General features: G+C 48.3%; 1 protein-coding gene across 5 annotated transcripts in view; it reads left to right on the forward strand.

The window, feature by feature from the left end:
* Nucleotides 1–13,971, forward strand: part of LOC124009330 (zinc finger SWIM domain-containing protein 5-like) — a 69,269-nt gene that overhangs the window by 38,199 nt on the left and 17,099 nt on the right. For all 5 annotated transcript variants that reach the window (XM_046320999.1, XM_046321002.1, XM_046321001.1 and 2 more), the window contains exon 2: nucleotides 13,304–13,660. In XM_046320999.1, the coding sequence (XP_046176955.1) occupies nucleotides 13,304–13,660 (357 nt within the window). The remainder of the gene's footprint in view (nucleotides 1–13,303; nucleotides 13,661–13,971) is intronic.

Raw genomic sequence — 13,971 nt, forward strand, 5'->3', positions numbered from 1 at the left:
GTGTGGCCTATAACTTCACGGCTGAGCCGTTGTTGCTCCTAGACGTTTCCACTTCACAATAACAGTACTTCCAGTTGACCGGAGCAGCTCTAGCAGGGCAGAAAGTTGCCGAACTGACTTGTTGAAAAGGTGACATTCTATGACTGTACCACTTTGACACTCACTGAGCTCTTCAGTACAGACCATTCTACTGCCAATGTGTGTCTAATTTTAAACCTCTGTCAGCAATGGGTGTGACTGAAATAATAGCCAAATCCACTCATTTGAAGGGGTGTCCACATACTTTTGTGTACATTGGAGTACGGGTGGAGAGAATGGAGAATGTTAGGTGCTGGATGTGTATAGTGCAGTGCATATTTGAATTACTCCCTCCCTGCCTCGCCTCCCCTCCATGCCTCCCTTCCTCCCCTGCCTCCCCTCCCTCCCTGCAGCATGATACACACTGCTCAGCACTTGGATTTCAACACTGGCCATGCTTGTTTTTACTGGCACCCATTGTCTATACATCCAGAATTGTAAAGCTTGCATTATTGTTGGTTTAGTCTGAAGTTGTCTTTCTCCACTGGCCTATTGTTTTTTTGGGATGTGCCTATCAATACAGGCATCGCAGCTTAATGGGCACTGAATGCATACCACCCCCTGACTCTCGATCGGCCACCCCTGATGACATGGCCTCTGTCTGCCGTGAATGGAGTGCCATGGAAAGGCTCTATTTACCCATAGACCGCCTACAAAGCAGAGGCGCCCTATGTGGAAAGGAGGACCGAGAACGAAAGAGTAAGAACCTAGACAACATACCACCCAACACTCGTATCATGGCTCAGGCTCACGAGCTCTGTGGGTGTCGTGAGGCTCCTTGTCCATGTCTCATGGACTTTTGTTCACAATGTTTTCTGAATGTTGGGTCAGTATGAAAATGGGGAAATCGACGGACCGATTCCACAGGACTTTGTAGATTGACACAAAGGTAGACAGCGAATTCTGTCTCCATGCAGGCTAGTTTCTACTAATGACCGTCCCTCTGTCTGGATGGAATTTGGTACTTTAGAATGTGGGTCCATTGAGTGGGCTGGCTTTATGTGTCTCTCAGCGCTTGCCTTAGAGGGGCTGTCACTGGTGAGCTGCTCTTTTCAGAGTGTCAGGGCCATGTGAATGAGTCATGGCTGTCTAGGGATAGGGCCTTTTCTTTGTAAACATAGCAGAGCCAAACTGCATTGTGGTATTGTTTACTGAGCCTTTTCTTCTGCTGCATGCGCATGTGTGAACGCTTGACATTATTTGGTGCCTGAATGAGCTGATGTCCCCCAGGTTATTGAGCTGACTTGTTTTGTTGGTCTCGCTGTTCTCATCTTTACATTGTGGACTCCGTGTTTTCTGCCGAAGTGAGACTCATATTTCACTTACTGAAACTGGCGTCGTATCAACGAGATGTAAGGTTGGTTAAGTGACTGCGGAATTACTGTTGGAATGTTTCGCCGCAGTGCTAGGTAACCGTGGGGGATTGTGTTCCGAGCGCCATCAATATCCTTTGGCACCACATATCTTATTTCTGTTCTTCTCTTCCTCTTCCTCTTCCTCTTCCTCCTCCTTCTCTGTCTTTGCCATGCAGCATCTCAGTGGCAGCAGCAGTGGTTTCCAAGCCCCTGCTTCCAAGCTGACGCCTGCTAACCGCTGTTTAGGCTTTGTGGGCAACAATGGCAGGCCAGGCCTCTGCCTGAGGCCTAGACAGACCCGGCGAGAACAAAGGGTCCCTGTGAATCCTGGGGCCCAGTGGGCAGCCGGTGCAGGGGGAATAAAGCAGGTCACAGTGAGATTAAGACTGCACTGTGTGCATGTGGAGGGGAGCGAGCGCATCATTGGGCTTTTTTTCAGGGTGCGTGCCAGCTCACAAGGCAAGGCAGTCCCCTGAAAGAAAGAAGGAAAGAAAGGAAGGAAGGAAGGGAGGGAGGGGTGAAAGAAGACGGCCTAGAGAAGGGGGCAGACAATGGAGGGGTTTGAGTTGGAGGGGGAATAAGGGGAGGAGGGGTAATTAGAGATGCCGCCATTACATTGCCTCACTTCTGCTGATCTGAAGCCTGTCTTTACAGAACACAACTCACCTTCAAGGTCCCAGGCAGCATCATAATGCATGCAAGACAAAGCTTCACATCAAGCTCCATCCTTTGTTTTCAGGCCCTCTGGTTTTGTCATTGTCCATATGCTATGTTTGGCTTGATGAGCATTTTATGACGTCGACCAGAAGCCCAATTGCGGATCGGAGACTGCTAGCTTGTTATTGGACCAATGGAGATGTCATCTCACCTCAGTCGTACATCTTAACTGCTGTGTCATTATGGCCGTTGTTGTGCGAGATAAATGGTTTGGCGTGTGAGGTGGGGTGAGGACGAGGTTGGAGTCTCGACAATCTCCCGGTATATTTAGACTTTCTAAGCTTCTTATAAAGGTTCTTGTCCTTCCTTGAAGTTTACTTCTGTTTGTTTCCATCTGAGACTGGTTTACAACTCAAGGTAACTAACTTTTGGTTAGAAATGGAGATGATAAAACTGAGTGTATAAAACATTAGAAACACCAGTTCTTTCCTTGACATACACTGACCAGGTGAAAACTATCATCCCTTATTGATGTTAAATCCACTTCAATCAGTGTAGAGGAGACGGGTTAAATAAAGATTTCTAAGTCATGAGACAATTGAGACATGGATTGTGTATGTGTGCCACTCAGAGGGTGAATAGGCAAGACAAAATACTCAAGTGCCTTTGAATGGGGTATGGTAGTAGGTGCCAGGCGCACTGGTTTGAGTGTGTCAAGAACTGCAATGCTGCTGGGTTTTTCAAGAATGGTCCACCCCCCCATGCACATCTAGCCAACTTGACACAACTGTGGGAAGCATTGGAGTCAACATGGGCCAGCATCCCTGTCGAAGGCTTTCGACACCTTGTAGAGTCCATACCCGAAAAGTTGAGGGGGGGGGGTGGGCCTCATTGCGCAATTCAATGCTAGGAAGGTGTTCATGATGGGTTTTTGCTCTGTGTATTTGCGCAACAAATGTTTTGCTTTGTCAACGGAACACATGTTAACTTCAGTGCCTGTTTGTCTTTAGTCACTTGCCATTCTTTGCACATTTTCACATCGTTGATGGCAATGTTTTGCTTTTGTGAGTTTTATGAAATATAAGCCTCTTAACTGAGCATTATCTAGTTCTGCAGACCGTGCTTCAAGAACAAACACGCCTCAAAAGAGACATTGTGCCTCTTTGACTGCTCCTTGTCAATCACAACAAGATGGCGGCAGATGGTTTCGTGCGTGCTTGCATAGTAAACAGGAATCCTTACATTTTTAAGGGCATGCATGACAGAAGGCCAACATGCCTTAAAAGATGAACAATCCAGTGTTAGATGGGTGCTTTAGGGGCCATTCTGGAGAGACTGGAGAGACTAGAGGCGGTTGACAGCATCGTGGCAGGGTAGTGTTGCGGGGCTGGGCTGGCCTGATCTATCAGTAATTGGGGGATAAATGCGGCTTTGTGACCTTTTGGGAGCTGTCAGCTTCTCTTCTGCACCCTAGCTGCCCCTCAGCTAACCGCGGCTCCGTCCCTCCACACACGAGGCCAAGGCACAATGCGAAAGTACGCAAACAAAGGCTGCAAAACACCAGATCTCCATCTTTTGTTTTTGTTCTTTTTTTTGGCCTTTGGTAAGATGTTTACATACATACACACACACACACACACACACACACACACACACACACACACACACACACACACACACACACACACACACACACACACACACACACACACACACACACACACACACACACACACACACACACACACACACACACATACACACACACATACACACACACACACACACACACACACACACACACACACACACACACACACACACACACACACACACACACACACACACACACACACACACACACACACACACACACACACACACACACACACACATATATATATATACATACACACATACACACATACACACATACACACATACACACATACATACACATACATACACACATACATACATACATACATACATACATACATACACATACATACATACACATACATACACACATACATACACACATACATACACACATACATACATACATACATACATACATACATACATACATACATACATACATACATACATACATACATACATAGAGAGGAGGGAGAAGAAGGATGGCCAGCTTTCTGTACACACCACCAAGGCCCTGTAAGTACTGTGCGTTGATTGGAATAACCCGGGTGTTTGTTTCCGAGGAACATTGGATAAACTGAAATGTTTTCCCCCCATTTGCTCTCTGATTGCACAGCGCCATTCAAGGGGAATTCAATTTACCTTCAACACACAAGGAACCTTCACTGTTGTTGCCCCACTACAATGTCTTAACTTAGTTGGGGAAAGGGAATTGAATATATGCTTTCTCAACTATGTATTTTGTAACATTAGCTTGTATTTAACTAGGCAAATCAGTTAAGAACAAATTCTTATTTTCAATGGTGGCCTAGGAACAGTGGGTTAACTGCCTTGTTCAGGGGCAGAATAACAGATGTTTTACCTTGTCAGCTGAGGGATTCGATCTTGCAACCTTTCGTTTACAAGTCCAATGTTCTAACCACTAGGCTACCCTGCCTCCCTCTAGCTCTCATATTTCTCTCTTCCTCTAAGACTTCTCTCCCGCCTGCATCTATGAATGATCAGCATTAGAATAGACTTCAGCCAGGTCTGGTTTGCATCAGGTGCTGAATGACTGTTCTGATCTTCCCCTGTGCTGCGTTGCTAGCTAATGCTAATGCTAATGCTACCAACCCAAGGACTAGCCGACAAGCTTAATACACATCACAGGGTAATTGGTAATTGGCTGAGTCATCTTATCTTAGATTTCCATAGACGTTAGTGCCTGTGTTTTAAGGGACGCCCAGTGAAAGGGAGTTGATTGAAAAAATTCCCCCCTCTGTTCCATGCCATATAATTGCAGCGAATCAGAAATAAATTGAATGTGATCATGATAAAATGTTAATATGAACCTTTTATTTGAACAGGGTGTCATTGAGACAAAGTCTCTCTCTCTCTCTCTCTCTTTTCAATGAGCCCTGCACAATACAAACACACACATCAACACAAAATACTTCAATTACAAAACACGATCATAAAAACACACACACACACGCACATCATCTTCCCTTCCAGTAGAGCATTCCCCACATGGCTCCCAGTGCTAGGGCCATGATGGTGCTGTTGGGAAACCGCAAATGAATCAATCAGGCCTTTATCTGATCAGCGGAGCCGGGGCCTTGTGTGATGCTGAATGTACATATACATGCGTGTTGTGTGGAGATGGACTGGTGGGGGGCAGGGGTGGCTGTGTTAACCTCCTTGCTGCTGGAACAGATGGAGGGTGGGCTGGGGTAAGCTGGGCTGGGGTAGGCTGGGTAGAGAGGGGGGGTCCTAGGCTGTACTGTGTGTGCTGTGTTGGCTCTGCCCCAGCTCCCTGTCTGCCTGCCTGCTTGCCATACAGATCTCCAGCTCAGCCTCCACGGCTGATTAGAGGTTAATGGTTTAAGAGTGGGGAGGGACTGCCCTCTGATTGGTCGGCGGGGTCCCGCGTGGGAGGGTCGGCGGGGTCCCGCGTGGGAGGGTCGGCGGAGTGGCAGATGGTGCAGACCCAGTGAGTGGAGCGGTGAGGGAGGGAGCACATATATATATGAATGGTGGTATTACTAATGTTGTGTGTTAGATAGTGGTGTAATAATGTTATCTACTGTTTTATTGTTTTTGCCTTAATTAGTTTGGACCCCAGGCAGAGTTGACTTGGCAGCAGCTGATGAGGATCCTTCATAAATACAAATGAGGTGGTTCTCTCTCTCCCTCATCTCTTTCGTTCCCTTCCTCGCTCACCTGCTATGGAAGGCCTCCGTGTATAACCTCACCACTGCATCCAGCGAGCAGACAGATGGTTGGTGGAGGAGTCTAAAAGCCCAGGCTGAGGGAGCTACATTAGCAGCATCCCCCTCAGATGAATTATGACTATTAGACACTGCAGCGTACGGATCAATGAGCTGATCTCCGCCGTCTCAATGTCTTACTGCCTAACTCCGCCTCGTCCTACTCAGACATATCACGACTCGTTTTACCTATAGAGGCTTAAACCAAGTCGCTTGAGATGGATAGATGGATAGTATAAAGTGTAGAGTAAGATTAATGAAAGGAACCCCCTCCCTCCCCTGGCTCAGTCATATTGTTCATGTAGCATCCATATGCAGGCTGCATCCTTCAAGCTCCTCCCCCACCTCACAGCTCTTCCCCAGGGGCTGACAGCCATGTGCTTCTGCTCAGGATCAAATCAGCTTTGTGGGGCTGGCAGCGCTCCCAGAACCATACATTCATTTATCTGTTTAGGGGCTTTACCCACCCGGCCCCTCGATTACAACAGAACCGAATAACCAAAGATAAGAAATGCTATATCTAACTGTGTTGCTGTGATGGTTTTGCATATCGCTGTCATAATGAACAAAGCCAGTGTAGTGAGGAGGGTAGGGACGTCTATCGTGTGATATCACAGCCCCAGTAGTGTTCTGGCAAAGAGAAAAGGGAGGTTCAGGGAGCTGGTGATTTACACTGCAGTGTCAAGAGCCTCTTACTGTAGTTAGTGCTGCAGTGACTAGGGCGGGTGCCACGCTAATTCATCTGCACTCTGCTACCCCTGGCCCGGTCTCTGACGCAGGCCTCACCTGTTTTTCAGTAGCCACTTCTCTCTCCGTGCTGTTTTGGTCCGACCCGCACAAGCTTGTATACGTTCCACATTATGCCACATGGTCCCTCCTCCCCCTCACCCCTTCCTGCTCCTCGCCCTCCCTCCCCAACCTCAAATCAGCTGTCCTCTTCTATGCCTGGCTGGCCATGGCATCCTGCTGGGACTCTTCAAGGAGCCAGTTGATAGTTGCTGCGGAGTGACAGTCTGACCCATATTAGCAGTGGCAGTGTGTTGATTACTACTGACCGACCGACCGATGCAGCAGTGTCTTGCCTTGTGACTGTACTGTCACCTACACTCCTTTTGCTGACGACCCTCCTACACACACACACACACACACACACACACACACACACACACACACACACACACACACACACACACACACACACACACACACACACACACACACACACACACACACACACACACACACACACACACACACACACACACACACACACACACACACACACACACACCTCATCTAGAAGAGCATCAGTATTTACAGGGTCTGGGCCAGGTACAGGCAGGACACACACACCTCATCTAGAAGAGCATCAGTATTTACAGGGTCTGGGCCAGGTACAGGGGTCTGGGCCAGGTCTGGGCCAGGTACAGGCAGGACACACACACCTCATCTAGAAGAGCATCAGTATTTACAGGGTCTGGGCCAGGTACAGGCAGGACACACACACACCTCATCTAGAAGAGCATCAGTATTTACAGGGTCTGGGCCAGGTAGAGGCAGGACACACACACCTCATCTAGAAGAGCATCAGTATTTACAGGGTCTGGGCCAGGTAGAGGCAGGACACACACACCTCATCTAGAAGAGCATCAGTATTTACAGGGTCTGGGCCAGGTAGAGGCAGGACACACACACCTCATCTAGAAGAGCATCAGTATTTACAGGGTCTGGGCCAGGTACAGGCAGGACACACACACCTCATCTAGAAGAGCATCAGTATTTACAGGGTCTGGGCCAGGTAGAGGCAGGACACACACACCTCATCTAGAAGAGCATCAGTATTTACAGGGTCTGGGCCAGGTACAGGCAGGACACACACACCTCATCTAGAAGAGCATCAGTATTTACAGGGTCTGGGCCAGGTACAGGCAGGACACACACACCTCATCTAGAAGAGCATCAGTATTTACAGGGTCTGGGCCAGGTAGAGGCAGGACACACACACCTCATCTAGAAGAGCATCAGTATTTACAGGGTCTGGGCCAGGTACAGGCAGGACACACACACCTCATCTAGAAGAGCATCAGTATTTACAGGGTCTGGGCCAGGTACAGGCAGGACACACACACCTCATCTAGAAGAGCATCAGTATTTACAGGGTCTGGGCCAGGTACAGGCAGGACACACACACCTCATCTAGAAGGCATCAGGAGGATTGAAAGAAGAGGGGGATTCCATTTCTGAAGAGCAGTATTTACAGGGTCTAGGTACAGGCAGGACCATAACCTCATCTAGAAGAGCATCAGTATTTACAGGGGGACAGGCAGGATCACATTCAGCATCAGTATTTACAGGGTCTGGGCCAACAGGAAACACACACCTCATCTAGAAGAGCATCAGTATTTACAGGGTCTGGGGTGGCTGGCAGTTGGGAACACACACACACCCATCTAGAAGGCTGTATTTACAGGGTCTGGGCCAGGTAGAGGCAGGACCCTTCTAGAAGTCATCCATTTACAGGGTCTGGGCCAGATGCCTGGCAGGTTCTCTCATCTGAAGGAGAAGTCTGAAAGGAGATGAGGAGCCACCCTCATCTGAGCCTCAGTATTTACAGGGTCCCAGCAGCAGGCTGGGCACTCATCAGCATCAACTATTTCAGATTCAGGACACACTCATCTAGAACAGAGATTTGGGGTCTCCTAGGACATCACCCCCAGCACAGTATTTACAGGGTCTGGGCCAGGTAGCAGTCTGACACACACACTCTGAATAGCACAGTATTTAGGGTCTGACCACAGAGGTCATCTAGAAGGCCAGTATTTCTGGGTCTGAACTAAGGACCTCTCTGTGGAAGACAGGGTCTGGGCCATAGGTGGAACATTCTAGAATAGCATCAGTATTTACTGTTGTCAGGCCTTGTGTTTTTTTCTAGTTAAAGAGGACACTCTTGATATCATCTAAACCAGTATTTACAGGGTCTCTTCTTGCAGGACAACTGCACCTCAGACAGTGATGGCCGTCAGCAGTATTCCATGTACGTGTTTCAGTTCATAAGATCACGTTTGTTCTGTAAACAAAACCTTTCAGTGCAGCAGTTCTTTCCTCTCATCAGCTCTCTGGGGGCTAGATCCCATCTCTTCAGAGCTGTGAGACACTGAAGGGAGAAGTGTGAAAGGAGATTAGTCACCCTCCTGCCCCTCATAACCCCTCAGCAGGTTGTGGCACTCTGATGTTGACCACTGCAGAACAGAGATTGCTCACCGTCATCAAACAGAGTCTGCACACACTCCATACACTTACTGAACATGGTGATGAGCTGTAACAGAGCTGCTGTGGAAGACCTGCATGGTGAACATTGAGCTGCCTACTTACTGTTGTCAGGCCATGTGTGATGAGCTAGTTAAAGAGACATCTTGATGAGCTAAACCCCATAGAGTCTCTTGGTGATGAGCTGCCAAGAGGAGCATGGTGATGAGTATTCCATAGAGTGTTTCAGTTCATGGTGTTTGTTCTGTAAACAAAAGCTTTCAGTGCAGCAGGAACATGGTGATCTCTTCAGAGCTGTGAGACAGAGCTGCCATAGTCACCTCCTCTCTCTTCTCTGTGTTGTCCATGGTGATGAGCTGTAACAGAGCTGCCATAGAGGAACATGGTGATGAGCTGTAACAGAGCTGCCATAGAGGAACATGGTGATGAGCTGTAACAGAGCTGCCATAGAGGAGCATGGTGATGAGCTGTAACAGAGCTGCCATAGAGGAACATGGTGATGAGCTGTAACAGAGCTGCCATAGAGGAGCATGGTGATGAGCTGTAACAGAGCTGCCATAGAAGAGCATGGTGATGAGCTGTAACAGAGCTGCCATAGAGGAGCATGGTGATGAGCTGTAACAGAGCTGCCATAGAGGAGCATGGTGATGAGCTGTAACAGAGCTGCCATAGAGGAACATGGTGATGAGCTGTAACAGAGCTGCCATAGAGGAACATGGTGATGAGCTGTAACAGAGCTGCCATAGAGGAACATGGTGATGAGCTGCCATAGAGGAGCATGGTGATGAGCTGTAACAGAGCTGCCATAGAGGAGCATGGTGATGAGCTGTAACAGAGCTGCCATAGAGGAGCATGGTGATGAGCTGTAACAGAGCTGCCATAGAGGAACATGGTGATGAGCTGTAACAGAGCTGCCATAGAGGAGCATGGTGATGAGCTGCCATAGAGGAGCATGGTGATGAGCTGTAACAGAGCTGCCATAGAGGAACATGGTGATGAGCTGTAACAGAGCTGCCATAGAGGAGCATGGTGATGAGCTGTAACAGAGCTGCCATAGAGGAGCATGGTGATGAGCTGTAACAGAGCTGCTATAGAGGAACATGGTGATGAGCTGTAACAGAGCTGTCATAGAGGAGCATGGTGATGAGCTGCCATAGAGGAGCATGGTGATGAGCTGCCATAGAGGAGCATGGTGATGAGCTGTAACAGAGCTGTCATAGAGGAGCATGGTGATGAGCTGCCATAGAGGAGCATGGTGATGAGCTGCCATAGAGGAGCATGGTGATGAGCTGTCATAGAGGAGCATGGTGATGAGCTGCCATAGAGGAGCATGGTGATGAGCTGTAACAGAGCTGCCATAGAGGAGCATGGTGATGAGCTGCCATAGAGGAGCATGGTGATGAGCTGTTATAGAGGAGCATGGTGATGAGCTGCCATAGAGGAGCATGGTGATGAGCTGTAACAGAGCTGCCATAGAGGAGCATGGTGATGAGCTGCCATAGAGGAGCATGGTGATGAGCTGTAACAGAGCTGCTATAGAGGAGCATGGTGATGAGCTGTAACAGAGCTGCTATAGAGGAGCATGGTGATGAGCTGTAACAGAGCTGCTATAGAGGAGCATGGTGATGAGCTGCCATAGAGGAGCATGGTGATGAGCAGTAACAGAGCTGCCATGGATGTCATAAGGTGAATGCACCAATTTGTAAGTCGCTCTGGATAAGATGGTGATAGCATGGTGATGAGCTGCCATAGAGGAGCATGGTGATGAGCTGTCATAGAGGAGCATGGTGATGAGCAGTAACAGAGCTGCCATAGAGGAGCATGGTGATGAGCTGTCATAGAGGAGCATGGTGATGAGCTGCCATAGAGGAGCATGGTGATGAGCTGCCATAGAGGAGCATGGTGATGATCTGCCATAAAGGAGCATGGTGATGATCTGCCATAAAGGAGCATGGTGATGATCTGCCATAGAGGAGCATGGTGATGATCTGCCATAGAGGAGCATGGTGATGATCTGCCATAGAGGAGCATGGTGATGATTTGCCATAGAGGAGCATGGTGATGATCTGCCATAGAGGAGCATGGTGATGAGCCGTAACAGAGCTGCCATGAGGAGAGCAAAGTCCTGTTAGTAATGGAGATGACAAAAGTTTTCCCCCTTAGTCTCTGCTGGGTTCATTAGGATTGTTGGAATGTTTCAGCATAGATTTATAATATTATTAGGTAGGTTAAGGAGATGACATAAGTGCTGTAGGTCTGCTGTGAAATAACTCAAATCCAACATGAGAACCATCATTCTCCAGTTGAGTCTATTCATCTGCTGAAAAACGCAGATAATCAGAAAGAATAGTGTCCCACATCTTTACTCGTTCACTACTTTGTTCCCTTGTTTCTGTCACACTGATATACGGCACCAGTTCTACAAGACTGCCTTGGAAATGGACAAGAGCACACTTGTAGAGTACACGATTTGATTGCCGATGCCTCGAAGAAAAATGTACGCGGTAAACACAAGTCCGCCATTTTCTCCGCCGTGAGGCTTCAATGCATCGTTGTCTTTCACCAAATTCACTTTGAACTTTGCATTGTGCTGCGAGTAATTTGCGACACATAAGGGTAGCCCCTTTGCTTTCCTTTTCTTTTATCAAAATGAAAACAGACATCACCATAAACTCCCCTTAATCAGATGGGCCTGTGGTTTTGGCTCTGCCTGAAAGGGCTTGGCAGTAAATTGGACGTTGGATTTCTTTCCCCGGAGAAGAAAAAAGAACTGGGTAAGAGGGGGGGCTAGTTTCTCAGAAGAACTCGTCTGGAAAAGCCTTTTGTGGGACTTGGCAAGAGAACGGCAGGCTTTACTCATGCTTATGAGGCACCCCTGTCTCACTACTCTAACCCTAGAATGAAGTGTGTGTGTGTGTGTGTGTGTGTGTGTGTGTGTGTGTGTGTGTGTGTGTGTGTGTGTGTGTGTGTGTGTGTGTGTGTGTGTGTGTGTGTGTGTGTGTGTGTGTGTGTGTGTGTGTGTGTGTGTGTGTGTGAGGCATTCCAGGTCTGTTACAGTTCACTCGCTATGATAGCAGTGATCTTCTGAAGCCAGACAGACAGGAACCCATTTGGCGTTAATTAGCCTCGACTTGCTGAGCTCACTAAGTTATTTATATATATATCAAATCCTCAATGGTGTGTGTAGTGTACCCTCTGTCCTATGTGTACTATGGGTAGTCATGTATGTTACCATAGCCATGCAGCCAGTGAGCATAGAAATGAAATGAGTAGAGTGTGTTTTAAGGTCAGAACATACCCCCGACGTGTGTGTGTGTGACTGTAGCAGGCCTGGTTGCTATGGTATAGTAATCCATCTCTGTTCTCCCAGCCCCCTCTCTGGGCCTCCCTCCATCATTAATCATTTACCAGTCAAAGTGAGCTGCCAGACTTTCTATCAGACACACACTTCCCTTTCCCTTCCCCTGCTGCATGCGCTCCCCTTCTCCCCTCCCTTTGGCCCCCACAGACCGAATGACTGACTTCAAGCCACAAATATGTCACCAGCGAGCAGGCAGGAGCATTTCCTTTTGAAAAGCTGTTTCATGTGGTCCAGACGTATTTAACTAGTATCAGCTTTCTACTTCACTATCTTATCTACTCCCTTTTTGTAGTGATAAGATAATCCGTTTCTTTTCGAGTCCCTTTATGAACTATACTCTGCCCTCTCTGTTTGTATTATTCTAAGACCATTGTGTTACGTGGCTGGAACTTCTGCCGTCCCGTGAACTGATTGTGCTACCTCAATCCCAGAGTGCTTTGGGGTAGATGGTTATCCTTTACAAAGAGAGCACCAATGAAAAGAGAACTCTCACATAGTGCTACGCAGGATGCTTTCTATGGGTTTGTGGGTACGTTGCCAGAAAGGTTTAATCACCCCTTCATTTTTTTTAGGGTGCTGAGTCACAACTGTCCTTCATCTGAACTAAAGGGGAAGGTGTCATTTAAATGTTGATCAAGTCTGCTGACACCAGTCTTCTCTCTCTGTCTCTCCAGGTTTCCACCTCAGTGGCACGGTCATGGAGCCCACCTCCCAGTCGGAGCCTGAGGTCACCCACAAGGTGGCCATCAGCTTCGACCGCTGCAAGATCACCTCGGTCACCTGCGGCTGCGGCAACCGCGACATCTTCTACTGTGCCCACGTGGTGGCACTGTCCCTGTACCGCATCAGGAAGCCGGAGCAGGTCAAGCTGCGGCTGCCCATCTCAGAGACCCTGTTCCAGATGAACAGAGACCAGCTACAGAAGCTGGTCCAGTACCTCATCACAGCCCACCACACAGAGGTGCTGCCCACAGCCCAGAAACTGGCCGACGAGATCCTCTCATCCAACTCTGAGATCAACCAGGTCCACGGTAAGAAAGACACATGTTGTTGGACATAACATAAGGTCCCCCTGTTCACGTTTTGGTGACGAGTTTGTTCACATTTAGCACCGGTGTGTAGACCTAGAACGCCAGGGTCTCAGAGCCGTTAGGACCTACAAGTCACAAGATGGCCACATATTGTGCTTCACACAGAGCCTCTGCCAATCCCTTACACTCCTTAGTTTCTACTTCAATCATCCTCTGGTGGGCTTGAACAGCAAGGTCGGCCCAGTCTACCAAAAGCAGCAGCGAGGACTCGGAGGCTTCAAACAGCCTGTATGATGTCTGAGTCTCCCAGC

This window comes from Oncorhynchus gorbuscha, linkage group LG22, assembly GCF_021184085.1.
Source record: "Oncorhynchus gorbuscha isolate QuinsamMale2020 ecotype Even-year linkage group LG22, OgorEven_v1.0, whole genome shotgun sequence".
Taxonomy (NCBI): Eukaryota; Metazoa; Chordata; class Actinopteri; order Salmoniformes; family Salmonidae; genus Oncorhynchus; species Oncorhynchus gorbuscha.